This window comes from Neodothiora populina, assembly GCF_041146345.1.
Source record: "Neodothiora populina strain CPC 39397 chromosome Unknown canker_contig_15, whole genome shotgun sequence".
NCBI lineage: Eukaryota > Fungi > Ascomycota > Dothideomycetes > Dothideales > Dothioraceae > Neodothiora > Neodothiora populina.
Window position 1 is genome coordinate 647904 of NW_027191413.1, and position 26900 is coordinate 674803.

Sequence of the window (26900 nt, forward strand, 5' to 3'; positions counted from 1 at the left end):
AGCGCATCAGGTCACGGCGTGGGTTAGCGGAATCTCCCATAGCCTTTCATTCCGTAGGGGTGAAGGCTAACTTTATGAAAAGTTTCAAATCATTTCTGTGTTTTGTTTGCCGTGATGTGTGTCTTCTGTCCGTCATGCTGTACGCCTGCGCTCCGAAAGCTGCGAATAGTCATGCTGCATGAATCTCCCATCGCCAGCTCGTAATAGTGACCAACCCCATCTTGCCTCAAACTCCTCGCTAATGTCACAATGTCGAATGCAGTCCATAACCAAATAAACCCCGAAGGAAGAGAATTGTCTCTCTTCTCGCCTAGAAAGATCACTTCTCCTCAGTCTTCCTCCTCTTCTTCTTCCTGCCTTCCCCATCCTCCCCAGCATCCTCCTCAGGATCAACCCCAATCTCCTTCAACCCACCCTTGACCTTTCCCTTCTTGATCATGCCCTCGTCCCCCGCATCAAACACGGTTCGATTCTCCTTCAACAACTTCTCCGCAAACGCCGACTCGGCGACCTTGCCCAGCTTCTTCGTGTCGCGCCTCAAAACCCACTTGAAGTCGTCGACTTTGATCTTTTGGCGCCGCGAGTATGAGGCGCATAGAGCGGCTGCGTGGCACGTCTCGATGACGAAGTCTGTCAGGATCTCGTCGAGGATGAGCTGCGTTGATGAGAGGGGGTCGGGGTCGTCGCCGAAGGCGCGAAGGAACCCGGTTACTGTACGAAGCAAGAAACGTCAGCAAGGGTTTTTTGGTTCGGCAATGTGGTGGATGATGTGTCTAATTGATGATGTGATGGTGAGGAGGTTTGACTTGCGTTCGTTGTGGTGGAATTGCTGGCCTTTTTGGCGCAGACGCATACGTGGCTCTGCCATCTCTTATGTGCCGAGCGGCCTTTTTGTTTATTCAGGCTCAGCAGCTGTAATGTGCTATAGTCGTTCGATTTCACAAAAAGGTAGAGAGGCTCATGAAATGAGCCACCTTAGCATGTGAAAGTCGGGACATTGAAGCTTGACGTCGATTGCGAAAGGTTGTACCGAAGTCGCTCCGGATATGCTGTACACAACACAGCTGTCCGATGGTAGGACTATCAAATCACAAGTACAATCAAGAGCATATATCAAGTTTAATTGAAAAGAAGTCACAATGGTACGATTATATACGGTCTCGCTCACTCAGTACGGGGTACGGCCCCACTCGCTAACACCGCATCTAGTCAGCTCTTTTCAACTTTCAGTCCCTGCTACTGGTCATCTTACTCTTCATCTGCACATGTGCCTACACACACTACGTCTTCCCTGCTCTGATGGACAGGCATAAGGACGGGTGAGTCGTCACTCACTTTCTACTTATGGGCCAGTACTAAAGCAGCAAAAACAGCGTCATGAGTGTCTTCTGGAGAGCTGCCAGGATCGGCGAGAGACTGAGCCCCTATGTCAGCCTTTGCTGCGTCGCCATGGCTGTAAGTGAATTTTGAATGCTTGAATTATGTGCTCGGTTTGTTGATTCTGATGCAGGTCTCTCTTCTTACTGGCCAATGAGTGTGTGTTTGAGATATACCTAAAGGTAGCGTGGCGTTTTGGGCGTTGTAGATTCACGAAGGCTCTCAAATGAATGGTTTCTGGTATAACACATTTTGTATTTCACTTCTCATATCTCATGTGAAACCTTGGCCTCATCGTAGGGACTAAATGATGAGATGGGTTTATCCCACAGTCAGCTTTTTCTGTTCACGTTACACCTCCTGCCTCTTCCTGCTTCTCCTTCTTTCCAAACCTGTCTATCGAACCACCTTTCTCCACGAACACATCAGCGTTGCCAACTGCCAACGAGCTCACGATGTCTACGGGAATGGGCCTGACTTGCCTGAGGTATGGTTCATTCCAGCTGCGCTGTTTACGAGGTTCTGATCAGACATAGCGAAGCCTTCAAAGTCCCACAGGTGACGTTCGGAGTTGGAGATGGCAAAGATGCCAAATCTTTTATTCTGCACAAGATTCTTGTGATCGAAAATTCCGCCCTCTTCGACGCTGATTTCGATAATTCTCGTGGTCGGTCAGATCAGTGCAAAGACTACATCAATATACGCCTCGAGAGGCCCGCTCTTTTCGGCATCTATGCTGCCTGGCTCTACCAAAATGCTGTAGACCGTACTGCTCTTTCGCACCTTGGCAAGGGAGGCCAGGAGAGCGCAGACCAAGATATAGGCAACTATCATGGTAATCTAATCTGCTTATACATCTTTGCAGAAGAGTACGAAATACCTTTGCTATCCAACGAGGTCATCACGCTTTTGGCAGTATCTAATGTCGAGCCCTCCGTCATCTGTGAGAACTATCCTGACATGCCTGGAGCACTGCAGCGCCTCCTTGTTGATCGATGTGCCACTAATCGACACCGATTAAAGAGGGCACTGGACGAGCCGTCATTTGACCCTCCACCGTTTGATCAACCATTTAGTCAACCCAACCGCTTTTGCATGGATGTTCTTAAAGCAATACTGCACCAGGAGGAGCGGGCCAAGACATCAGAGGAACTCGTAACAAAGAGGCCTATCGAAAGGATTTGCGATTACCACGAGCATGGAAGCGTACTGGAGCAGGAGACGTGCATCGAAAGATTGAAGCTCGCCTATCCCGATCTGAAGGACACTCCTGGATTGAGCTCTGGCTCTGGCGAATAAACAACCACACAATGAACGACGCCCGTCTCCTAGCACAATGGACGTACTTGGACATGGAGTGTCCTACATGTAGTATAGTCGTCAGACCATGGATTCCATCGAGGTCTCATCTTGAGTCTGCTCCAGGGATATGAAGTCATCTCCACTCTCATCAGATTTCCTGTGTTGAAGCTCGCGTTGAAATGTGCATGTCTTAGATGTACTTTATACTTTGGCATTGTCGAGGTATCGCTTGAACACGAGTGCCTCAACTACGTCTGGAAACAGCACATTTCCACATGGTGTGAAAAGTGCTAAATGCTGCCTTGTGACTGCCTTTGATTAGTACCAGGCAACTACACGCCAAATCACATGGGATTCGCGGGTTCTTGGCATCGTCACAGACGCGTTATTCCACAATCGTGGCGCGTCTGCAGCCTACCACGTACAATTTAGCCCAGGCGTTATTACCTTACCTACCTTACCTTACGCTCAGAACATATAGATGACCACACGCCACTCTTAACTCTGACCCGAACTTCCACCTTACCTCAGACCATAATACCTCATCAGGACCCTGATAGAAGCGGGCTAAGAAATCACAAATGACACGACATGCCTGCGTAAGTGATCATCCAATATCGCCCCATAAAGTGCCACCTTCCTCGAATTCCTTGAACAAAACAACTTACGATAATGAAACAAACACAGTCCAGGTCACCAATACCGTGACAATGACAAGACTGTCAATCCTTTCGAGGAGAAGATACCTCACATCAATGAATACACAGCGCGAGAAATCGCCACTCTCCAAAGCAGACTAGATAAACAGCTTGGCCCCGAGTACATTTCTACCAGACCTGGTGCCGGAGGAGGCAAAGTTCATTATCTTGCTGCTGAAAAAGTCATAAATCTCGCCAACGAGGTTTTTGGCTTCAACGGATGGAGCAGTGAAATCAAAAATGTCCAAATCGACTTTGTCGATGAGAGCAGCTCTGGAAAGATCAGTCTCGGCCTCTCGGTGATCAGCAGAGTTACCCTCAAAGATGGCGCGTTCCACGAAGACGTCGGTTACGGCCACATTGAGAACTGCAAAGGAAAGGCAGCAGCGTTCGAAAAAGCCAAGAAAGAGGCAGCTACGGACGCAATGAAGCGCGCCTTACGAAACTTTGGAAACGTGCTCGGAAATTGTCTTTACGATAAGGATTATCTTGCCAGAGTCACAAAGGTCAAGGTTGCGCCGTCAAAGTGGGATGTTGAGAATCTACACCGTCACCCGGATTTTGCACCGATCAAAAGGGAAGCTATCAGCGAAACTACAGTCTCGGTCAAATCTGGACCGCCGCCTCGATTGACAAGTGCGGTATCCGCACAATCTAACGGAGCTGAATACGAGGACGACTACGGTGGCAATCTATTTGATGAAGTCGATTTCACTCACCCAGATGAAGTGCGTCTGGACGACACGCCGATCAAGCCAATCGCCAATGGAGCAGCACAAACATCCAACCGTCAACCAATGGCTAGAGTAGCCTCAATGCCAGCGATGAGGGTTCAAAGTGCACCTCACGTAAGTCATGGTCAGACACTCAACCTAGACAAGAAATGATCATCCTAATATGTGTGCGCAGCAGAACGGTCAGTCGTCAGGACGCATGATGCCACCACCGAATCAAGCTCAGGTACAGGCCCAGGGACAAGCTCAGAAAGTAGCTGCACAACAGGCAAACGACACATCTCGCCCTGGCGGAGTGCAGAACGCCCCAGCGCAGAACAGTCAGAGACCATCAGGCCCTCTTCAGCACGGTGATGGGAACCGCTCTACGCCCTCATCCGGGTCAAGTACAACCCAAGGCAAATCAGGCAATAGCAATGGAAAATTGACTCCCCCGGATAATGAGAACCAACAAGCACCGCAGGCAATGGCTACACCACGCAACGCTCCGGTGGGCTTCGTATCTGGGAAAGCCGCGACGGCTTTGACAGATGGAGACCCTGCAGCCATCACCCCTTTCGATCCGCACCACGAGAGCCCTTCCATTCGGCGCACACAAGGTGTCGATCAGCGCAAGTCTGTACCTATTCGTCGCTCGGAGATTGGAGCTCCGCCGGCACCAGAAGTGCCGCTGATCAAACCGGCTGGCGCTCCTGGTGGTGCCAGTGGCGCTAGACCAAACTTCGTCAATCCAAGTATGGACCCAAATCGCAGGATCGGAGTGCCAGCGCAAATGGCAAGTCCCATGTCAAATCGCAATGCGTATAAACCACCATCACTTCTCAAAAGGCCAGTGCCTAGCGATGGCAGACCTCCGCTGTCTGACGTGAGCAACGTCCAGCAGCCCGTTGATGGAGGCAATGACTCCAAGAGGATGAAGGTCGAGTCTGTCGTGCCGGCGAGTGAGGACAAGGCGGCTGCACAATGATTGCTCCGACCACGTTTCCAATGACCCAAGGGTAAGGATGGGAGTTCGGCGTTGTGAGTGGGTTTCTCGCGGAATAGAGATATCTGGCAAACAGCATGCATATTTGGCGTTTTTCTTTTCACTGCCGCGTCGCAGTCTGATATCCTTCGTATCTTGTTCATGAGACAGCATTGAAGCATTGCTAGGTCGCTTCATGAGCGCGCACCTCGAATGTTAAAGTCTTCCATACTGCTCTCCCCTCCCACGTTGTCCCGCTTGACTCGAATCTGGCGTCTAGGTCCGCCAGTGCTTGCACCTGTAGTTGAAGAAGACTCTACAGGCTGTTCTAGGACGAGTGGGCCTTCTCCAATGATCTTCTCGATGACTTTGACCTTACCCTCTGCACGCTTAAAACGATCGTCAAAGTCAGAAACAGAGTCCTCATTGTTCTCAGTGCTGAGACTATCTGCCTCGGTCAGGGCATAAAGTGTTTGCAAATGCTTCGCCAATCGAGTGTTGGAAGGAAGTGCTTTCAGCCGCTGCGATTCTGCTAGGTGCGCAGACCCTGCCAGATTGCCTTCATCAGGCTCTGAGGTAGGAGCAGCAGAGGTTCGCGATTCCCATACTGCACATCTACCCGCCAATGCGCCCATGGCGGCGAATTTCTCGAAACCCTTTTCGAGACCGAAGATTCTGCCCTCTATGCGGCCGGCTTGCGAACCATCGGACACGCCAAGGTTGTACCCTTCGTTGTAGTATTGATCCTCTAGACTCAGGAGAGAGTCGAAGGGATCCGCCTGTTGGACTTCTGCTTGTGCGGACATGCTTTTAATTTTTTGTTGTGCACAAAATTATATTATCTTAGTAAATGCCGCGAGTTTCGAGTTTCTCGATATAGAGGCGCAAAGGCGGAGGTGAGGTGGGATGATGGAAGTGGGAGAAATTCGGGCAAGATTCATCTGACTCACTTTTGGTGCCTGCCCCTCCTTCCTTCCGCTATCGATTGAGCTTCACACGGTGCGAACATCACACATTTCGGCCCAGCCTTATTATATCATCTTTGTCGAATTTTTGGACACTTGGATCGCAAATTATCAGACTTCGACATCACCAGCATCAAACACGAATAGGAATAAAGTTCGAACTCAATCGGCTGTACCGAGAAGTAAAAAAACAGGCCTACCTGCCAATTCCAGCCCGGAAACATAGCAAAGGACCTCTCCGGCATCATGGCGGCTGTAAAGAAGGAGATCCTGCCCGAGGAGGGCAAGAGGAACATTCTCATCACTTCGGCGCTTCCCTACGTCAACAACGTGCCGCATCTGGGTAACATCATTGGCAGTGTCCTGTCTGCCGATGTCTTCTCGAGGTAGCTTCCTCCCACAGCCCAGTCGTGAGGGCATGCGATTGACATTCTGTTTCTATAGATACTGCAAGGCGCGCGGTCTCCCGACCCTTTTTGTCTGTGGCACGGATGAGTACGGAACAGCGACAGAAACCAAGGCGATTGAGGAGAAGTGTACACCGGAAGAGCTCTGCAACAAATACCACAAACTTCACGCCGAGGTCTACGAATGGTTCAACATCGGCTTCGATATCTTCGGCCGGACACCAACCCACCAGCAGACCGAGATTGCCCAAGACATCTTCACGAAACTCCATCAGAATGGCTTCCTCGAGGAGCGAACGACAATTCAGCCCTACTGCGAGACTCACAAGGCATTTTTGGCCGATCGCTTCGTCGAGGGTGAGTGCCCGCTTTGTGGATACGAAGATGCCAGAGGAGATCAGTGCGACAAGTGTGGACACCTCCTTGATCCCCTCGACCTCAAGAACCCCAGATGCAAGCTCGATGGCGCATCTCCAGTGCCCAAAGAGACCAGACACGTTTTCTTGCTCCTTGACAAGCTCCAGTCGCGCGTTGAAGAGTGGTCCAGCAAGTCCAGCAAGGAGGGCGCATGGTCGGCAAACGGAATTCACATCACCAACTCTTGGTTGCAAGAAGGTCTCAAGCCTCGAGGTATCACCCGTGACTTGAAGTGGGGAACCAAGGTCCCCCTCGCAGGATACGACGAGAAGGTTCTGTACGTCTGGTTCGATGCCTGTATCGGGTACGTCTCCATCACGGCAAACTACACGGATCAATGGCAGAAGTGGTGGCACAACCCCGAGAACGTTAGCTTGTACCAGTTCATGGGCAAGGACAACGTTCCCTTCCACACTGTCGTCTTCCCCGCCTCGCAGTTGGGCACTGGCGAGAAGTGGACTATGCTGAACCATTTGTCTACCGCCGAATACCTCAACTACGAGAAGGGCAAGTTCTCCAAGTCCCGCGGCATCGGTGTCTTCGGCACCAGCGCAAAAGACACCGGCATCCCCTCTGACGTGTGGAGATACTACCTTTTGTCGCGCAGACCTGAGACCGGCGACACAGAATTCGAATGGGACGGTTTCATCTCGTCAAACAACAACGAGCTTCTCAAGAACCTCGGCAACTTTGTCAACCGCATCATCAAGTTCGTCAACTCTGCCAACTTCGACAGCGTCGTTCCCGACTACACCAAATATGCCGACGAAGACGGCGCGCTCGCCGCACACAAGAAGGACGTCAACGAAGCGCTGAAGACATACCTCAAGTCCATGGACGCCGTCAAGATCCGCCAAGGTCTCTTCGACGCCCTTCACATTTCGTACCTCGGCAACAAGCTCCTGCAAGACAACAAGCTCGACAACGCACTAGCAAAGGAGCAGCCCGACCGATGCGCCGCCGTCGTCGGACTCGCACTTAACCACGTGCACCTCCTCGCGAGCATCATCGCCCCCTACCTACCGGAAACGACCAAATCCATCCTGTCGCAACTGCAGACGGAACTCCTCATCATCCCCGACGACTGGCAAGCCACCAGCATCGCGCCCGGCCACAAGATCGGAAAGGCAGCATACCTCTTCTCGCAGATCAAGCCCGAAAAGGAAAAGGAATGGCGCGAAATGTTCGGCGGCGCAGAGGCACAGAAGGCCAAGGCGGAGAAGGAAGCCAAAGCGGCCGCGCGAAAGGCAGACAAGGCCAAGAAGGCTGCGAAGAAGGCCGCGGAGAAGGCCAAGGCTGCTGCTGGCGGTGCTGATGCTGCTGATGCTTCTGGAAAGTCGGTCGAGGCTGTCGAAAAGGACGGCGCTCAGAAGCCTGAGGCCAAGGACGCTGTCGAGGAGGTGACGGAGGGGATCAAGCAGGCTGCTCTCCAGACCTCGTAGTCTGTTTTCTTCTCTGCTATCTCGCTATTAGTCACTGCATTATTAGGAGCAAGAAAGAGGACAACTAAATGGACATCTAAAAGGGGAGGAACTGATTCAGCACACAATACAAACATGAGCAAAGTAGCTAGCTACCTGGCTGTAGGAGTAGTAATAGCAGCAGCAGTAGTGCTCAACGATTGGAAATACAAATCTGGAAAAGATGCGACGAGACACAGTATGAGGAAGGATCTCTACGAGAGTCCGGTTCCAGCCTCCTGTGTTACAAAGGTAGAGATCTGGGAGAACAAGTGAGATTTCAAGGTCAAATGGTTTGATGGTCTAGATAAGGTACATAAAGAGCGCGAGAGGAGGTACAAGCAATGCCATCCAGTAAGTGTTCCATACTCATCTAGTTTCCGTTTCTGGTTCCTACCAAAGATTACACGCCCTTTCACACGATTGACAGAGACGAGAGAACGACCGAATGCGGCAGGAAAGACGTAGATATTTTTACATTTGGAAGATAAAATCTAAGAAAAGTGGGGTGATACAGGAGGCCTTCTCATGTAGACAACATCCCTTGTTTCTTCATCAGGGAAATGGCTCAAACAGACTCTCTCAAGGATGCACGACAGCGCCGCCCAGAGCCTCCTGGCCCTTTCTCGAAGCCGGCAGACTGTCCGCGACCTCATCGATTCCCGCTCTCGTCTCAGCATCATCCAGCGAGGCAACGACATCACCCGAGCTAGCGATCGGGGCAGAGGAAGTATCCTCTTCTTCGGCGAGGTTGCCAGCGTACGCGCTACCGGACAACTGCTTCTGCTGCGCAATCTCCTTGACGGCCCAGACCTTCCATTCCTCGAACTTTTGGTCTTCGAGCGCCATGCCGACCTCGAGGGCGTTGGGGCCGAACTCGGCACCGACGAATAAGGCTTCCTCGCGCGCGACGCGGCGCTGGATGTCTTGCTTGTGGCGCACGGCGTAGAATTCCTTGCGCGCTGTGTCGTAGGCGTGGGCCTTGCTGTAGAGGTTGAACGTGTCGGGGTCGGGCAAGGGGAGGGGTCGGTGGATCAGGGTTGATACAGGGATGGAGAGCGAGGAGGCGATTGAGGCTATGGCGGAGGACAGGGAGGGGGTGAAGTTGCGGTTGTAGCTGAAGGTCAGGGTCTGGAGTTGTTTTTCCGTCGAGTCGTTTGAGCCTTGCTGGGATGAGGTGGTGAGCTTGAGGGGCTCACCGAGGCTGACGGCGATCTGGTAGGTCTTGAGGATTGGAGAAAAGTCTGTGGCGGATAGAGAGTCGATGAGCTTCTGGGTTGCCGGGAAGGCGACGTCGAAGCTGCGGCGGTTGATCATGTTGGACCTGACGCCCTTGTCTGATAGCAGTTTGGCCATGTGCTTCTTGCCGGCATTGAAGTCGTGGGTGGTCTCCGGGTGGTAAGTCAGCTGCACAGAGACTGTCATGTCGGCCGAAGTGTCGAGTCCCTCGCTTGGCACGGCGCAATCCAAGTCGACGTTGTATTCTTGCTTGAACAGAGCGCGTTCTTGTTGGAATTGCTCGGAGCGTAGGTAGGCTCGCAGCTCGGGTGAGCAGGGGAAGTCGAGATCATGGCGGATCATGCCCATGAGCCACCGCTGTCTCTGGACAACGCTGTGTAGAGAGAACGTAGTCAGTATATTTATCCCACACCCGTTCGATTCTGGGCAAGTGTCCTACCTCTCTCCGTCAATCTGCTTTCCCGGCTGCTCCAACTTGCTCCAGTTGTATCTCTGGTAATCCTTTCCGTCGTCCTCCAACACCTGCCTCGGCCGTGCCAGTTCCCATGGGTGGTCACCGAAGAAATCGGCTCGCAGGTTGTCCTCTTCGTATGCAATCTTTACTGGCTGGAACAGCTTGCTGGCCTTTTTTCCTTGCTTCCTTGCACCCTGTAGCGCGGGGCGGACGAGTCTTTGTGAGGGAGGAAGGTTTGCGACGACGTCGTACCATGGTGGTGGGACAGTCAATTTTTTGGTCTCGAGCATGCGAGTGGCCGTCTGGTGGACGCGCTGGGCGGAGAGGTTGTATCTGCCCATTTCTGTGTTGTTTCGAGAGGCTCTGGTGAAATGTAAGGTGCCTTGATGTAGATTCGAAGACGAGGCACAGTGGAGTGAAATATCCCAAAGAGGCAGTGACGGACGGAAATTGAGCATGTACCGTATATGCGCCTTCCGGAAGGAGTGAGCAAAGCACCGCTGGCGAAATGAATTGCCTTGACTCTGCTTTCCTATATAGCAACAATGAAACCAGACAGTACAGAATCGCGTGCAATCAATGTCCACTCCGCTATTCTGCACTACACTGCATTTACACTCGCACTGCGGCACCGCCTCGACCATTGCGAATCTCTAAACTAAAAGTCGGAGCGGGAATGTCACCGGCCAATCACAATCGAGGATGCGGAGATTCAAAGCTTTCCCGAAGTTGGTGGTAAGCAGAACTGCGAGCCCCAGCCTTTGTACTTGTTCATTGCATTTAATCATTGCATTGCTGTGCTACCGCTCGCCACTTATACATATCTACGTCGAAAGAGCAATGTTTTAGATCCTTCTCCAATGCCAGTGGCATGTCGAATGACAGACTGACACAATGCGCGGCGCTTCATGTACCTCTTTGGCAGCTTCCCCCGGTCCTCGAGTACCACCACCATTCCACTGTACACAAAGACTGCCATTGGCAAGGTTATGACAGTGTTATGTCCTCAACTACAGCCGCCACAGCAGTCTTTGCTGACTCCTCCTCACCCACATGCACATGCACAGAGGAAGTCGAGTCGCCACTCGAGAAGTCACCACACCCACGCTCACCCTCACGCTCACACTCATACTCACACCCACACCCGCACGAGGCGTGCATGTCCACCCTCGGCCTTGCTGCCTCAGGCCGCCGAGGATCTCTTTCTGCTTGCTCTAGCACGTGCTAGCCTTTGCCGGAAACATTCGAGGCCATTTTCCACACAATCTCCACGCGCAGCATCCCAATCACGACCATGCATTTCACCTCCTAAGCATCTCTTACCATCCGACACCCCTCAGAGGCTGTCCCGTTTCAGCACCAGCCATGGCACTTCGAACACTGCCAGTGCTGCATCTACCTGGTCCCGCGAAGAGCTCAGAGACATCGTTGATTTATACAGCATCGACTCCGACCCGTGGGACCAGCCCAAACCCAAGTCACGACCTACGCAATCGCGTACCCCGCTGCCCGTACCGGTGCATGACATTCCTCCCGCGCCAAATCACTATCGCCCGGCCGACACTGTCGCAGCCGTGCCTGTTCCTGTAGCTCCCGCTTCCGTTGCCACCATATCTGCCTCTGCCGTCGCGTCGACGAAACACCAGCCTCGCAGGAAACTGCCTGCGGACGCTCCGCACTATCGAGATCAGATCGGCCGTGTCGAGTCCCTTCTGCAGAACCACGAAACCCCTCATGACCTCCTCTTTGACGCCTACCAAGCACTGCCACATCCCCGCATATCCTACCTGTCCGATGGCCAGATTCGCAAACTCATGCTTCACTTCAGCATTGTCGAGTACAAATCTGAAGCCTCCATGTTGCAATACCTCTCTCTCGTCGACGACCTTACTGCCGCCGACATCCCCCTGACCATCAATGAGTGGAACTCGGCCATAGCCTTTGCTGGTCGATGGGTACGCCGAGTCACCGACGACCAGGTCGAGACTGCCACCCAGATCTGGCTTCGCATGGAACGAGAGGCTGATGTCAGGAGCGATAATGTTACATTCAACATCCTCTTCGACGTTGCCGCAAGAGCTGGCAAGTTTGCTCTCGCCGAAATGATCATGCGAGAGATGCTTGCCCGGAACATGCCCGAGAACCGCTATTTTCGTACAAACAAAATCTTCTACTACGGCCTGAGGCACGACGGCACCGCTGTGAGACAGGCCTACAAGGAGCTCGTGGATGCTGGATGTTTCGTCGACACTGCCGTTCTGAACTGTGTCATAGCTAGCCTGATCAAATCAGGAGAGGCTTCCGCAGCAGAGCACATATTCGATCGTATGAAGGCCATGCACGACGACCACACACCCGGGACTCCCGCAGTCAGGAGTTGGCGCAAACAACGCAACCTGGCTCGCGTCCTCGATAAAGCTGCTCAGCTGCTGCGTGAAGACCCTGAACGAAGAGCTCAGGTCCAGGAAGCGACTCCAATAACGCCCAATCTCAATACATACAGGCTGCTCATCAAGTATCATGCCCTCGAGTCTGGCAACATCGATCGAGTGACCGAGCTGCTGGATGAGTTGCATCAGATGCGCATCCACATGCACGGATCCGTCTTCTATCATCTCTTCAGAGGCTTCCATCTGCATGGCGGAGTACGCTATTCCTCCTGGACCAAGTCTCGTCTCGATCAGCTGTGGGCTGTCTTTTCCGAGTTCGTGCAGCGCACCGACGAGCGGAACCAAGATCATCACGGCATCACATATGAAGAAGATAGAGGCTGTTACTATGATTGCGGGATTGTCATAGCGGTACTGCGGGCTTACAACAAGGTAGCTGGCAAGGACGCCGCTATGGATGTCTGGGATGAAGTCCTGGATAAGTGGAAGCCGGAGCACGACGCCCTGGATGAGGTCAACCGCGCTTTGGCAAATATGTTCAATTGAATGAACACCGAAAGACAAAAGATTGTACAAGAGCTGTACAAGAAGCTGTATAACAGTTGGCTTGCATCATGTCTGCTTTATATATATCAAGTTATCAATTTTTTCTTATGAGTATCATCGATTCGTACTTTTTTTGTTCTCTGCTTTTGTTGGTCTGTGCAGCACTCCTGCCAAATTCGTCTCAGTGTATATAAGTATTCTATAGTAAACGTCTGATCTTGTGCATGCGAGCAAATGATCTTGTAGTGTTTCCGTTTGCACCTTCCAATGCTAAACTACATTCACGAGTGAACCCTTCCTCCCATCGCTTACTATGAGTGTCTGAAATATGGTCATAAGGTTGCCACTCAGATCACATCGAACACTACGGCTGCCGCCTAGCGGATGAAGCATATAGTACACAACGAACAGTGATACAACCAGGAAACAATTTTTATTTGATCTTGTGACTATAGCAATGGCACCGCGCAAAAGAGCCAGATCGGTAGACATCGACTTCACTCTTCGTCGAGTCTTCGGGAAAAAGTCATTCAGGTGAGTTCATGGCCAACATACAGAAAGGCAAAAGAGCCCTTGCTAACGTCTTTCACTCTTCACTCAAAAGGCCAGTACAACGCGAAGTTATCACAGCCGCCCTCGAGGGCCATGATGTTTTCTTGCAAGCCGCCACTTCGTTCGGCAAGAGTCTTTGCTTTCAGCTACCTGCTATAGTTGACTTTGGCAGTGGGTTCTCTGCAATTCCTGGATGATAGGCATTCATACTAAGCTACAGACAGTAACTATTGTCATATCACCACTTCTTGCGCTTATGGTATGCATCTTATGTTGTGCCCTCTACCTGCATTTCCTCATCATGGCCCGTGATTGACTGTCTGAACAGAACAACCAAATTGCGGCATTACGTGTCGCTTCCGTGAGAGTTGCTACCATAAACAGCACCACCAAAAGACCTGAACGCGATGCGGTGATGGAAGACCTTAAGTCAGGTCATCCTCTGACCCGTCTGTTATATGTGACACCTGAGTACTGTCAGATGGACCACTTCAGAAAAGTGCTACGGGTCGTCTACGCTCAACGCGAACTCGCCCGGATAGCAGTAGACGAGGCTCATTGCATCTCCGAATGGGGCCATGACTTCCGGCCTGCGTTTCAAGGTCTCTCTTGGTTCAAAGAAGAGCTTCCAAATGTGCCCATAATATGCTGCACAGCGACCGCCACCCAGCGGGTGCGAGAAGACATTATCAAGACCCTCTCGCTGGACCCTCAGAAACTGAAACTCTTTACCATGACTACATCGCGACCAAACCTGCACTACGAGGTTCGTTTCAAATCAGACGAAGCAGATCATTACGACGACTTTCTGGCTTGGATCCGCAAAGCGCACCAACGACGAAGCGAAGGGCCTCGAGCAGAAGAACTTGCCGCAAAGGGTGAACGCATCACAAACGTTCCCGGAATCATCTACACCCTATACCGCAAAGACTGCGAGATTCTAGCCTCACGACTCACCCAAGACGGAATAGGAGCCAAGCCCTACCACGCCGGGCTGACCAACGAGCAGAAAGACGAGAACCTCAAGAATTGGGTATCCAACACCCCCGGCTACGACGTCATCGTCGCAACGACAGCTTTCGGCATGGGCATTGACAAAGACAATGTCCGCTTCGTCGTGCACTGGCAGATCCCAAAGTCCTTCGAGGGCTACTATCAAGAAGCCGGACGAGCCGGACGAGACGGCAAAGCCAGCGTGTGCATCATTTACTACTCGCGAGAAGACCGAGACCGAGCCGCGAATATGATGGCGAGGGAACACGAGCGAAAAGCTAGCAGCAATCAAAATCAACGTTACCAGTCTGGAGGCGGCGCAGGCGGACAGACAAAACGCGACACCAACATGATGAGCCGAGCCAGTTCTCTCCAGTCGCTGATCGAGTACTGCGAGTCTACGAACCAATGCCGGCACCGCATGATAGCGTCTTATTTCGGACAGAGGAATCTACAGCAGCAGCGACAGGGCGGAAGATCGATCGCTGCGACGAGATCAAGTGACAAGATTGAAACAGACGAGATGGAGAAAATCGAGTGCGACTTTGCTTGCGATTGGCACAAGGATGCTTTCGCGCTCGTCAGGCGTAAAGACCAAGGGCTCGCTAGCGAGGAATGGTGTTCGACACAGAGAGAAAGCGGCGCATACGGCGAATACTATGACGAGTACGATTGATCGACAGGAAAAAAACAAAGACCAGGTTCATGAAAAAGTGGGTTATAAAAACAACAACAGAGAAAAAACATACATTGGGAAACATAAGAAATACCCTGGTCAAAGAGGCGCAGGCAAAAAAACAAAGCCCGCATGATACGAGATACATGATATACGTTTCCTCTCTCTCCCCTCTACCTTCCTCTGACGATCCGTCTGTCTGTCTGTCTTTCTCTCCATCTGTCCGTTCTCGCCCTTAAGTCTCAAAACCAAAGAACGCCCGAACGAACCTGCTCCTCTTCTCCCATGCATGCACATTCCTCCGCGGAAGAGAAAGAAAGTAAATTGAGAAAATTCAAACATAACAGGGGGGAGAAAGTACCCTTGACATGGTGAACGCCTGTAACGCAAAAGAAAAAGAGATGATTGAGAGGGGGCCTGTTCTGGTCTGGTCTGGTCTGGTCTGGTCTGATGGAGAGGGACGTCGTAGTAGTCGGTCCCTTTTTGCTTTCGATGTCAAGTCAGCAAGGAAGCGGTGGAACTGTCCTCTTCAGAAAAGTGTCCCGTCTCGTGTCTCCTCCTCTTTTCCACTTCTCATCTGTGGCTTGCTTGCTTGCTTGCTTGCTGGTAGGTAATCGTCGTCGTGACAGAAGCAGAATTGAGGCACTTTCCACGCCAACGCATCATACCAAGAAGAACAGACCGAGAAAAAGCGAAAAGGCCAGACTCATTGACGGATAGGCATGCCCTCAACCTGTGGCGGAGGACTGACCGACTCAGCGTCCTTGTCGATAGCGTCTCTCGCGGCGTTGGCGGCATCAGCCGGGTCGTCGATGCTCATGCCTCTCTGCAGGAAACTGCTTTCCTTGACGGGGCTGCCGGACAAGCCTGCCATCTGGTGACTCTGGGTCGGCTGCAGCGACAGGCCGTTGTTGGTTCCGTTGGGCCCGCTGTGGGGGGAAGATGAGGAGAGGTGGGGGATCGTGTCTGGGGATGGGTGCTCGACTCCGATGTTGGTCAGGCCTGCGTCTGAGGCCTTGCCTGCTTTGCTCATGGCGTAGTCGCCGCTGTCGAAGTATTTGCGCTCTTGACCCTGAGGAACAGAACGTCAGGAATGGCGAATCTTTCGAGAGGAACTGAATTACTCACCTTGAGTTTGTGCTGGAGAAGGTTCTTCTTGTCGGGCAGCTTGCCGTACATGCGGAACAGTCTCTGCTCGTCAGGCGAGAGGCTCTGTGACCCGACACATTTGTCAGAAATTGGTCGTTGTTATTTGTATATCGCTGTCCTTGACAGGTAGAGGTCATGCAGACTTACGTTGACGTCGACCTTGTTCTTCTGGTGAGGATTCATCTTTGTTGTTTATCTGTGATGCACTTTCTCTTTTCAACTGCCTCAGATGGTATATTCTGAGTGCTATCGCTATAGCGCTCGAAAGGCGATGGAGACGTTGGCTTCAAGCCCGGGAATGGAGCTTTCGCGAGAGTGGAGTGTGGTGTGTCGGGGTTTCTCTAGACGTGAACCTCGAAGATAAAACCAGTCCAAATGGTGTTGGTGGGATTTTTCCCAGGATTGTGTTATGGGGCGAGAATGGCGTGCGTTACCGGCTTATCGGTATCGCGATGGATGGGTGCTTGCTCTGCTCTCGACCTTTTTCTGAAGCGGAAGCTCAAACAAAGGCAATTGATAGGTTGAAGCGAGAGAGCACGGCGTGCGCGGGCCGACAATCGAGTGCGAGGGAACAACAGAGACAAAGCGATACGATGACTGCTTTGCTTGCTTTACTTTGCTTTGGTTCTTTTTCTTGTAGTCTGATGCCCAATCTCTCGTGTCAGTCAAAAGACGTCCGTGGGATTTTGGTCGAATTAGGAATTACGCAGCGCTCTGACGTACACTTTGTATGTTTCAGACAGGGTCGGGCAGGGATTGGGATTCTCAGAGCCGGCTGTGGCAGTATGTGCTGCTTGAATTGGCACGTAAAGTGCAGTGCTTGTACAGTAGTGGCGGAGTGGCTGGGGGTAAGAGATATATAGTGTATCTGCAGCAACAATAATTGAGGGCAGGGTTTCAGATTGGCGAGAGACGAGAGGGTAGAGGTACGTGGAGAGCTGATAATGATGATGATGTGGGCAAGAACACGCGGGTTACATTGGAAGAAGAGGAACGAGCGAGCAGCGGCACTTGTGACTTCAGCTTTGCTTTGCTCAAAGTAAAAGTAGTGTGAAGCTTTGTGCTTTGTGCCTTTGTGCTCCTGTGCTTCACACTTGTCGTGTTTGGAGATGGCCCAGGGTTTGGAGCGAGAGCTGTGGAGCACACGGTAAAGTCACTCTCCTTGCCTCCAAGACAGCCTGTACACTATGTGCGTAACGGCAATCAATGCACCCTTGTGCTCCGGGTATAATTACCTTTCGCCCACCTCTCAAAACGCTTTGTGCATCAGACAATTCACTCTGTATCTGACTCTGCCTACCTTACCTTCCCTTCATCTTCTAATGCCTGACGTTCACATAAGGTTCAATAGTCGATTGGACCTGCGGGAAAGGGTCCATCATTGCTCTTTGTAAGGTAAGAAATGGAACTCTACGCTATCACCTTCGTACAGTACCTTTGTACATCCGTCCGAGTATATCTGCTGTCGAACGCTGGTTCACATGCAGTATATGGTGGCACCTCCTTCCAAGCTGCGTCTCCTCTTTACATCTTGGTCTTGTCTAGCCAGAAGCCGAAACATGCGCGTTTTTCCCATATGCCTCTGTCATATGTCAACCCGTGTGTTCCATGCATGCATCACTCTTCATGTGGAACACCTGACAGCTGCATGAGCATTGATGGGGCGAGCAACGTGCGAGCTTCTATGGCTACCTTACCGTATTGCTGCTGTTCTGCTGCTGCTCGTGCCACCCCGCACAGCTACTGTACATGCTTCCGAAAGCCGTTGGAGCAAGCTATACCCCTAGTTCCGATTCTCCAAAAATCTCTTGGAGATTGGCATTGCCGGTTATCAGGTAGGTCAGCAGACGAGCAGAGAGAGATTGGCATCGCGCACTATGATCATCGGAAGGAACTCAATCCCCTGTTCGAGTCATCGTTAGCTCTATCTCCATTGACAGAAGCAAAATCGCACTGTGTTTGAACAAGGCATTCGTACAAGGAAGGTAAATCTTGGCATCACAGGTACTTGTATCTGGACCGACAAAGCTTGACTGCTCTGCCTTGGCTTGGCTTTTCTATACAGCATGGACTTTTTTGCATCAAGAATTGTTATTATCACCGAAGACTATTTCTCTCGTACATACACATAATTGACTACAGACAAAATAAAAACATAACAGCAAGATGGCATTACCACCCAAGAAGACATTCATCGTCGAACATCTAGACCCGGAGCTAGAGCAATGGTCAGCGCTCGAATATAAATGCATTGCCGAAGAATCAGAAGCATCGGGAGCATCATTTTACCTAACGTCAGTCCCCAAGGAACTGCAACTACCAGAGCAATTGAAGGCCGTCTCTGCCCTACAAGTCGAACACAGAGGTATAGAAGAAATCTACGCAGACCGCAAGAATCGCGTGTGCTTGCTCGATCCTGCCGCGAAGAAAGAACTCAGTCCCGAGGATGGCGACGACTTTGACATTTTTCTCTTCGGGGGTATCCTAGGTGACGATCCGCCCAGAGGTCAGTCAATCCCTCTCCTTTTCTTCTTCTTTTCCTTTTCCTCGCTTTTTCCCAATATCTGCAAAACTCATCTGCGGTTTCGCCCCCCTTATTGATCCGAGTCCACAGACCGCACATCCGAGCTCCGAAAGAAGGGCTACGAGGGCAGACGACTAGGTCCCATCCAGATGACGACCGACACCGCTGTCCGCGTGACGCGAATGATCGTCCAGGAGCGCATCGAACTGGAGAAGATACCGTTCGTCGACAACCCTGAGATCAAAGTAGACGAGCACGAGAGCACCGAGATGCCCTTCCGTTATGTGCTGGATGCGAACAAGAAGCCTATCTTCCCTGCTGTAAGTCGTGGATGTTTCTGCTTTCGTCACTTCGCATGGGGAAGACGTTCAGTCGTGGATGTTTCTGCTTTCGTCACTTCGCATGGGGAAGACGTTCAGAGGATGGACTGGCTGACCAAAACTCGACAGGGCATGATTGACTTGATAAAGCATGACAGTGAACGAGGCATTGATGATTTATTATAGACTCGTAATATGCAAATATATACACGACTGAATATAGAAACTCTGACCAAAGCCCGTGGAGACGGTTCTTCGATAATCAATGGATCTGTCTATATTTCTTTGCATTCATGATTATGACCAAGTCGGATCCTTCGTCGCCCGCAATTGGCTTGTCTGGAAGCATTGTGTGGTCAGACTTGCACAAGCATGTCGTACAGAAATGGTAATCAATCCGATGCAGATATGTCCATGATGAAATCGTATCCGTTTATTTCTGGGAAAGCTGCAATATCCCGATATGATGCAGAAAGCCTAATGCTTCAGTTCCCCATTCATGTGAGATCCACCCGTCCATTCAGGACCTCTTGTTTGAAGATGGTTTCATCAAACATACCGCAGAACGCCACAAGATACCCGTGCTTTTTTCATGGTCATTATGACAGACCACAGTAGTCCCTATGATGAGCCCTTTTGCAAGTGCCACACTCCTCACATATCTGCAGCCTTGACAGCCATGGCGAGAGCGCCATCGAAGGTCTTGTTACCTCCGATGAAGCCACTGGCGTGGATGAAGACACCACCAGGCACACCAGAGACCTTGCTCAGCTCTTCGTCTCTGACACCCTTCCACGCATCAGGAAGATCCTTTCTGTTCTCGAAGCTGCCTGCCTCGCGGCTGACGGATCTGATCCTCCACTTGCTGTCGGCCTCGCCGTTCTCGGCGAAGAGCACATACAAGACGTTGCCCTCGGTGTTGTTCTCCTTCTCCAGAGCATACAGGTGGTCGGCCCACGGCACGCCCTCGGGACGGTGCGGCACAACCATGATGCGGCCCTTGGGGTCATATGAGAGACGGTCCGTGAACGCCTGCTTGACCACAGCGCGCGCAGGCAACCAAGAGTAGAATTTATCCATGAGCTCGCTGATGAACTGCTCTCCGACGAACTGACTGGCCTTGAGGAAACGCTCGTCCTCGACCGCCTGTGCCTGCTCGGGCGACAACTTTTCCGTGACTGCGCCGGCCGACGCGGTGCCATTGGTTGAGATGGACGCCGAGGCTGCGAAAGCCGGGACCGGGTGCGAGTAGTTGATGCGGTTGACGACGCTGGCGAGGCTGAAGCCCTTGTCCTGGAATTTCCTCTCGATGCCTGCGCTGCGCAGCGCATTGGGGTCGTAGGCGGAGACGCCGTTGTCGTTGGCGTCAAAGGCCTCGACGAAGTCGTCGTAGAGCTTCCAGTACAGGAGATCGGCGTCGGCAGAGTCAATGGCTAGTCCAGTGCATTCCGAGATGATGGCTTTTCCGTAGTGCAGATAGACCAGTCCGGCGGATGAGAGCTTGGTCGAGTGCTTGGGGAAGACGGTGGTGAACTCGCGCTGGTGGTGGTCGTAACGCTTGGTGGCGTCGTCGTAGACACCGCCGACATCGACGACGGTGTGGCAAGGAGCGAGCCTCTCGGGATCACGCGTGCGCACGAGCTCGCTGTTCTTGTATTCTGGGAGGAGGCGCAGGAAGTAGACGGCGAGAGCCTCGTCTGCGTGGAAGTGGCCGCTGTGCGTGCCGATGAGAGGTCCTGACATTTTGATGCGTTTGGTGTCGGACATGTGTCGAAAAAGAATTGACGATGATGATTTGGGGACGAAGGCGATTGGGCTGTATCTATATGGCGAGGATTTCAGAAGATGGCGGCAATTATTGATGTTGGGCTTCATACGATTATGGTTTTGTTTCTTTCTCTTTACAGTGTTTTGCCAGGAAATTCGTTCACTGCTGACCATCGTCCAAGGGTCTTACTGGTTAATGGCTTATCGGCCTCTTCTAAAGCCCGCCTCTAGATTCGATACGATAATAGCCCCTCACACCCCACTCCACCCTGCATTCATGTTTCTATCACAAGGCAATCGAAAAGTGTCACACATTCAAGACTCGTGTACTGTGTCTCACGATCTGAAGAGTCAGCAACATTGTTACGGAACAAGCATTCATGGCTATGGACAATGTTTTCAGACTGATCTATGTACACATACACTAACAGCCCAGGGCATCGATAATATCTGCGACGCTGCTATTCACCCTGTAGCCAATCAAGCAGATGCACAGGCACAGATTCGAGGATTCGTACAAGCCAGGATCCAATCTATCCAGACGAGCTAATTGCACCATTTAAGACGCTTCTCACTTGTGTCCTCCCAGTCTATCCTTCCAGTTCGGCGTCCCTAGGATCGAGGACACCCTCGTCTTCGTCGTCCTCGATATATTCCACACGGCTGGCGTCTACCCACTCAACGCCAGCTTCTCCGTACATTTTCTTCAGTAAGCGTGTGCGTGCCTCATGCTCTGTGATCTCGTCGGCATCCAAGTGCCTTATCTCGAATGGTACGCAGCTCCCGACTCTGATTTTCTTTAAGTGAGGATATCCTGCAAGCTCTTTTGAGAATCCCTCCAGGTGGGCCTCCATCTCCTCGGAGGTGTTCAGGATTCCAAGATACTCCAATGACGAGGGCAAGATGTTTGAGAGTTGAAAAGGTTTATATTCTGCCGGGACATGACCCAAGCGTGCAGGAATAGGGTTTTGGAGGCCGGTGAGACCTGTCTGTTGTATCTCGAGGTGCTTCAAATTTTCGAAATTTCGAAGTGACGGCAATAGTGGCTCAATGCTCCCTGTGTCCACAATTGGTAGTACCTGATTGAGATCTGATATAATATCGATTGACAATTTCTCCAAAGTTGTCTCGTGACGCTTCAAGGCTTCACCGAGCTCTGACCATTCGAATTGCAAGAGTTCTTCTCCGTTGTCTCCAGATGTGAAAAACACCTCTAGCTTTTGCAGGGATTTGCAGCTCTCCACTAGCTTCGAGATGGCTGCGCTCGACAGCCAGCAATTCTTCAGGCGAAGATCCCTTATGCTAGACCAACTTGGCTGGCATCGCCATTGTCCGTAGTCTTCGGGATCATCGTCACAGACACTGTGATAGGTGATAAGGGTCTCGAGCTGCGGTAGACAAAAGACTTCCGACAATGCAGAAATTGGCATACCGATCTGGGTGTCTTTCATTTCGTGATCTCTGATCTCTACTTCTTTCAAACTTGAGAACCGATTCAGCTGGGAGGTTGCTTCAGCATTATCTCTGACAGCCGCATCAAATATTTTTTGGAACCAGAATTCGTATCTGTCCGTTGCGACATTGGGCAATGCTAATTGAAGCTTGCGGATATTGGGCACCAGAGCTAAAAGTAATGCTACCTCGGCATCTTCGTCGCCTTCATGAAGAGCTGCAATCAATTCTTCGAGCGCCTCATATTGCGGCAGTAATTTCGAAGCAGCCTCGGAGAATGATTTGGCCAATGTACGACTAGGCCGTACCAGTATCACCTCATCATCAATGTCGGCTTCCCATTCGATAATAGACTTAAGAGATTCTCTAGTCTCCCATTGGTGAAGCTGCACGGTTCTGACTACGCCCGCTAGACCTGGTCGTTCTATAAGGGTTCGAAGATATTGTCGTAGAGCCCAGCATGGTTCGTGAATAATGGATTCGCCGTTCGCAGTAGGAAGCTGCCCACGGTCGCAGATATTCCTAGGCTTGACGAATACACTGTAAAGTGAAATCTCAGCAGCGGGCCGGAGTCGATCGCATGATAAGCAAATATTCACAAGCGTTTGGAAACCTTCTTCGTCCAAATGCTCGTAATGTCCATAATCCTGCCAGATGCTCTGGTCCCACGAAATGAAATAGGAGAAGATTTGGAGCTGCACTTCCAGCGGCAGCGAGAATATATGGCCGCGTGTGGACATGGAAGCGATGAGATAGTGCCGGAAAGATGGGTCCAACACTTCAGCGCTTGTCTAGTTAAGGCAGTCTATGATGATGCCCCGTCCCGAAATTTAGTTGTCCGAATACATCTTTGACAAACATGCTCTGGGTGGTGGAGGTGGCAATGATATCGTCGCTCCGATTCAGCCCATGTGTGTAGTATGAAGCTTGAGATTCACCAAAGTCCTTTTAGCCGCTGCACTATTGTCAGTACCAACTCGGAAGAGTTAAGAGATTGATCACATGACGGCAATACGAACGGTATTTGGTAGCACAGTATGCAGAGTTTCATGCTTCAATTAGTATAAGACGATGAGGTTCTGTGTGGAGTCGCTCGACGATGCAATCATTGATTGAGCCTGCCAAGCATTAGTGTTGATCGGGTGGTTACATCGAATTTGTATAATTAAGGAAGTACAGTCGCAGGTCCGCTTTCAGGATCACATTATATCCAGCTTCCAATTAGGAATGCATAGCAATTGGCTGTTCGCGCTTACCATACGTCGACTTCTTCTGCATGTAAAGCTGTTACCTCAATGATATCATCGAGGTCACATCGGAGTGCCAGGCCTAAGTGGCAACCCCCATGACCAGACCAGACCACTCGTGCACGCAAATTGAATCAAAGCGAATGTCTACAACCGTGCCGAAGCACTTAAGCACTACAGATGACGGTCGCATTGCCATCACTCGATTGCCCGCAGATGCGATTGCTCAGATCAAATCTTCAGGAACTATCACAAACCTGACCAATGTAGTCACTGGTTTACTCGAAAATTCTTTAGACGCTCAAGCGACTAACGTTGAGATTCTGGTTGACTCTCGTCGTGGAGGCTGTACGATCGAAGACAATGGATTCGGTATCTTGCCTGCTGAGTTTGGTGAAGATGGAGGGCTAGGCCATGTTTATCACACCTCGAAACGTAGCGGCAATCTACAGCGAGAGACTCATGGCGGAGACGGAGTGTTCCTGGCATCGTTGGCTGCTTTATCGTACGTGACGATTACCTCTCGACATCGGGGCCATTATTCTCATAATACTTTGGCAATGCACCATGCGAGGCCTATAACGAGATTATTACCTGCACCTGTACAGCAGCACCTTCACGGAGTGTCCTCTGGCACCCGCGTCGTAATGAGGGACTTGTTCGGCAACATGCCTGTGAGAGTCAAACAACGAGCAATACATGCTGAAAATCCTGCGAAGGACGAGAAGGATTGGCAAGTATTGCGTAAGGCTATAGTCAGTCTTCTCCTACCGTGGAGGGGAGAAATCACTGTCAAAGTTCAAGATATCGGAAACGCATCTCATCACTTTGCAATCACTTGTAACAAGTTGAGTCATTCAGACTCGGCATGGGTCGAAGCATCGGAGCGCAGCCTGTCTGCTATCGATCGATCCAATATCATTAATATCCTAGCTCAAGCTAAACTTAGTTCGTTTGCGTTGAAGGAGACTTGGATACCAGCATTTGCGTCTACAGGGGACCTATCAATAAGGGGCCTGATCTCCACGGAGCCAGCCCCAAGCCGAAGTTGTCAGTTCATTTCCATTGGTATCATGTCATGCACCGAAAACTCCGATCACCACGCACTCTTCGATACGGTCAATCACGCCTTCAATCAGTCTAGCTTTGGAGTTCTCGAGCAAGGTGCCTCAAAAGATCAAGAGTGGCGTGACCTTCGTTACAAGCAGGATGGGCCTACTGGTAGACAGCGAGGGTCCGGTGCCAGAAGTGTAGATCGATGGCCCAGATTTTATATTCGTATCGATACGGAAGAAGGGGTCCAACCTCGAAGACTGTTCAGCAATTCAGATCCGACATCTATCGTTGAGGTACTGGACGCCTTGACGCATCGATGGCTGGAGTCGAATCATTTTGGCCCGAAGAAACGCTCAATCAAAAGCCATCCCGACGAAGCTGAGTCGTTTTCAACATATGGTGCACCCAACCCTACTCGTGATTGCAGTGTGACCCGGGAGAACACCGTTGACGCGGATAAGCCCGAAGTGGCAACAAGTCATATGGCGACAGCTACTTCGTCCAAGCATGGTAGAAAAGAGCTACATCGCCCATACACCCAGCGGTCTTTCACAGATTGGAGCAGGATTAAGAGTAGCAGAGTTGCTCTATACGATGAGATGTGGAAATGCCAGAGCCAGACAGCCAGTTCCTCAAACTGCAAAGAAGTCCCACCCAGTATCAATATACAAAGACTGACAACTAGAGAATCACGTTCCGCCTCGAACTCACCAGTCCCTGATCTGTTCCAAGCCACACGTGAAGACGTACAGCTTACCAGCAAGTCTGCCATCTGCGAGGGAGAAGCTCTGAAGTCTATGACCTCGGAAGATGTCGTTGACTGGATGGACCCAACCAGTAAACGAATCATTCGCATCGACGCTCGCACTGGGATGTTGGCACCGCAGATCCAGGAGTCCTTCAACGATGATACCCAGGCATCGGAGAAGGCTGCAACGAAGCGCATGCGTTTGTCAACCCATAGCCATCCCATGAGCTTCAGGCGACTACCAAGTGCTCCAACAGACAGATCGCCATCTCCCTGGCTCCGCAACGTTATTGATGGTAGTGACAACACCGTGTTCGCGAACCAGAAAGAGCAATCGATTCCAGTCGCCACTTACGAAGGACCGGGACATGAAGCAGGTGGTATCAAGCGGTGTCGCACAGGGCGTGACAAGGACAACTTCTTTGCCCAGGCTGGGAGTGGCTCGACAAGTCGTTTGTCCAAAGGTTTCTTGTCGACTGCTGAGGTCATTTCTCAGGTGGATCAGAAGTTCATCTTACTGAAAATGAACTTGACAGAGCACTGCAAGGAAGGGCCTGCAGAAACGAGAGCTGCACTCGTCATGGTCGATCAGCACGCGGCATCTGAACGATGCATTCTGGAAGATCTATACACTGACCTATGTCAACCACAATCTGGCGGCAGATCTGCGAGGTCCAATCTGGGCGTCACATCCATGATAAACACAGTGACGTTGGATAGAGGCATACAATATCAGGTGTGTGGCTCCGAAGTCGCCATGTTCAAAGCCAATGCAGCCCACTTTGCCCGATGTGGCATCTTATACAACATCAGCGATACACAAACAAGCCGCGGTGAAAATGGTATGTTAGAGGTCTTGACCATACCACCTGGCATTTCCGAACGATGCCTTTCCCAGCCAGAGCTTCTGATCGAACTACTGCGGGCGGAACTATACAACGACTCGGCACACGTGAATACCTCGGCGAAGTCACAAGCCGAAGATGACGACTCGCCGGGCTGGCTTAGACAGATCGGATCATGTCCTCAAGGTCTGATACAAATGCTCAAGTCACGAGCCTGCCGCAGCGCCATCATGTTCAATGATCCACTGTCGATGATGGAATGTCGAGAACTTGTGCGCAAGTTGTCTGGGTGCGCTTTTCCGTTCATTTGCGCTCATGGCAGAGTCAGTATGGTGCCCATTGTGTATATCGATGGCGAGGGTAATGATGATTGTGAGAGTGTATTCGAGACTTACAAGGAGTCACGAAAGGAGAAATCCTTTGCGGATAGTTACAAGGACTGGGTTGCTAAGAGGCGGAAGTGAGATGTGTCGGGGTAGATAGCTATCCAATGCCTCTCTGGTTCTTGTTTACATTACTTGTCCTCGAATATTTGAACAACCCACTGCGCGGGCAACTTAGCAAGCTTCGTGTGACATTTCAGTGACACCACCGTCGACATATATCACGGCTCTATCT

General features: G+C 51.2%; 13 protein-coding genes across 16 annotated transcripts; 8 read left to right on the plus strand and 5 right to left on the minus strand.

Annotated features, from left to right (window-relative positions):
• Positions 1-319: 319 nt before the first annotated feature.
• Positions 320-868, minus strand: AAFC00_002577 (uncharacterized protein; the record flags this gene model as incomplete). Its single annotated transcript, XM_069341913.1, has 2 exons — positions 320-711; positions 811-868. The coding sequence occupies 2 exons, from the start codon at positions 866-868 to the stop codon at positions 320-322; spliced, it is 450 nt and encodes a 149-aa protein (XP_069198419.1).
• A 271-nt stretch (positions 869-1139) lies between these two features.
• On the plus strand, positions 1140-1534 carry AAFC00_002578 (uncharacterized protein; the record flags this gene model as incomplete). Its single annotated transcript, XM_069341914.1, has 4 exons — positions 1140-1142; positions 1210-1319; positions 1374-1455; positions 1511-1534. The coding sequence occupies 4 exons, from the start codon at positions 1140-1142 to the stop codon at positions 1532-1534; spliced, it is 219 nt and encodes a 72-aa protein (XP_069198420.1).
• A 298-nt stretch (positions 1535-1832) lies between these two features.
• Positions 1833-2676, plus strand: AAFC00_002579 (uncharacterized protein; the record flags this gene model as incomplete). 2 transcript variants are annotated; one of them, XM_069341915.1, is made up of 2 exons in its annotated part: positions 1833-1864; positions 1914-2676. In XM_069341915.1, 2 exons carry the CDS (start codon positions 1833-1835, stop codon positions 2674-2676), a joined length of 795 nt encoding a protein of 264 aa, XP_069198421.1. The 2 variants fall into 2 exon arrangements, with proteins under 2 accessions (XP_069198421.1, XP_069198422.1); XM_069348476.1 differs by having other exon boundaries at positions 1845-1864.
• Positions 2677-3270: 594 nt separating this feature from the next.
• Positions 3271-5078, plus strand: AAFC00_002580 (uncharacterized protein; the record flags this gene model as incomplete). Its single annotated transcript, XM_069341916.1, has 3 exons — positions 3271-3278; positions 3367-4225; positions 4287-5078. 3 exons carry the CDS (start codon positions 3271-3273, stop codon positions 5076-5078), a joined length of 1659 nt encoding a protein of 552 aa, XP_069198423.1.
• Positions 5079-5269: 191 nt separating this feature from the next.
• Positions 5270-5881, minus strand: AAFC00_002581 (uncharacterized protein; the record flags this gene model as incomplete). The annotated part of the gene is made up of 1 exon (XM_069341917.1): positions 5270-5881. One exon carries the CDS (start codon positions 5879-5881, stop codon positions 5270-5272), a length of 612 nt encoding a protein of 203 aa, XP_069198424.1.
• Positions 5882-6286: 405 nt separating this feature from the next.
• Positions 6287-8306, plus strand: AAFC00_002582 (uncharacterized protein; the record flags this gene model as incomplete). The annotated part of the gene is made up of 2 exons (XM_069341918.1): positions 6287-6426; positions 6485-8306. 2 exons carry the CDS (start codon positions 6287-6289, stop codon positions 8304-8306), a joined length of 1962 nt encoding a protein of 653 aa, XP_069198425.1.
• A 600-nt stretch (positions 8307-8906) lies between these two features.
• Positions 8907-10358, minus strand: AAFC00_002583 (mitochondrial 37S ribosomal mS23 domain-containing protein; the record flags this gene model as incomplete). Its single annotated transcript, XM_069341920.1, has 2 exons — positions 8907-9936; positions 10003-10358. 2 exons carry the CDS (start codon positions 10356-10358, stop codon positions 8907-8909), a joined length of 1386 nt encoding a protein of 461 aa, XP_069198426.1.
• Positions 10359-10925: 567 nt separating this feature from the next.
• On the plus strand, positions 10926-12953 carry AAFC00_002584 (uncharacterized protein; the record flags this gene model as incomplete). Its single annotated transcript, XM_069341921.1, has 1 exon — positions 10926-12953. The coding sequence occupies one exon, from the start codon at positions 10926-10928 to the stop codon at positions 12951-12953; it is 2028 nt and encodes a 675-aa protein (XP_069198427.1).
• Positions 12954-13410: 457 nt separating this feature from the next.
• Positions 13411-15174, plus strand: AAFC00_002585 (uncharacterized protein; the record flags this gene model as incomplete). Its single annotated transcript, XM_069341922.1, has 4 exons — positions 13411-13487; positions 13558-13676; positions 13730-13764; positions 13834-15174. The coding sequence occupies 4 exons, from the start codon at positions 13411-13413 to the stop codon at positions 15172-15174; spliced, it is 1572 nt and encodes a 523-aa protein (XP_069198428.1).
• A 706-nt stretch (positions 15175-15880) lies between these two features.
• Positions 15881-16506, minus strand: AAFC00_002586 (uncharacterized protein; the record flags this gene model as incomplete). The annotated part of the gene is made up of 3 exons (XM_069341923.1): positions 15881-16246; positions 16303-16386; positions 16471-16506. The coding sequence occupies 3 exons, from the start codon at positions 16504-16506 to the stop codon at positions 15881-15883; spliced, it is 486 nt and encodes a 161-aa protein (XP_069198429.1).
• A 1983-nt stretch (positions 16507-18489) lies between these two features.
• Positions 18490-19353, plus strand: AAFC00_002587 (uncharacterized protein; the record flags this gene model as incomplete). Its single annotated transcript, XM_069341924.1, has 3 exons — positions 18490-18829; positions 18938-19167; positions 19297-19353. 3 exons carry the CDS (start codon positions 18490-18492, stop codon positions 19351-19353), a joined length of 627 nt encoding a protein of 208 aa, XP_069198430.1.
• A 468-nt stretch (positions 19354-19821) lies between these two features.
• AAFC00_002588 (uncharacterized protein) lies at positions 19822-20934 on the minus strand (the record flags this gene model as incomplete). Of its 2 annotated transcripts, none has more annotated exons than XM_069341925.1 (1): positions 19822-20934. In XM_069341925.1, the coding sequence occupies one exon, from the start codon at positions 20932-20934 to the stop codon at positions 19822-19824; it is 1113 nt and encodes a 370-aa protein (XP_069198431.1). The 2 variants fall into 2 exon arrangements, with proteins under 2 accessions (XP_069198431.1, XP_069198432.1); XM_069341926.1 differs by having other exon boundaries at positions 19822-20910.
• A 2842-nt stretch (positions 20935-23776) lies between these two features.
• AAFC00_002589 (uncharacterized protein) lies at positions 23777-26746 on the plus strand (the record flags this gene model as incomplete). Of its 2 annotated transcripts, none has more annotated exons than XM_069341928.1 (1): positions 23777-26746. In XM_069341928.1, one exon carries the CDS (start codon positions 23777-23779, stop codon positions 26744-26746), a length of 2970 nt encoding a protein of 989 aa, XP_069198433.1. The 2 variants fall into 2 exon arrangements, with proteins under 2 accessions (XP_069198433.1, XP_069198434.1); XM_069341927.1 differs by having other exon boundaries at positions 25172-26746.
• Between the last annotated feature and the right edge of the window lie 154 nt (positions 26747-26900).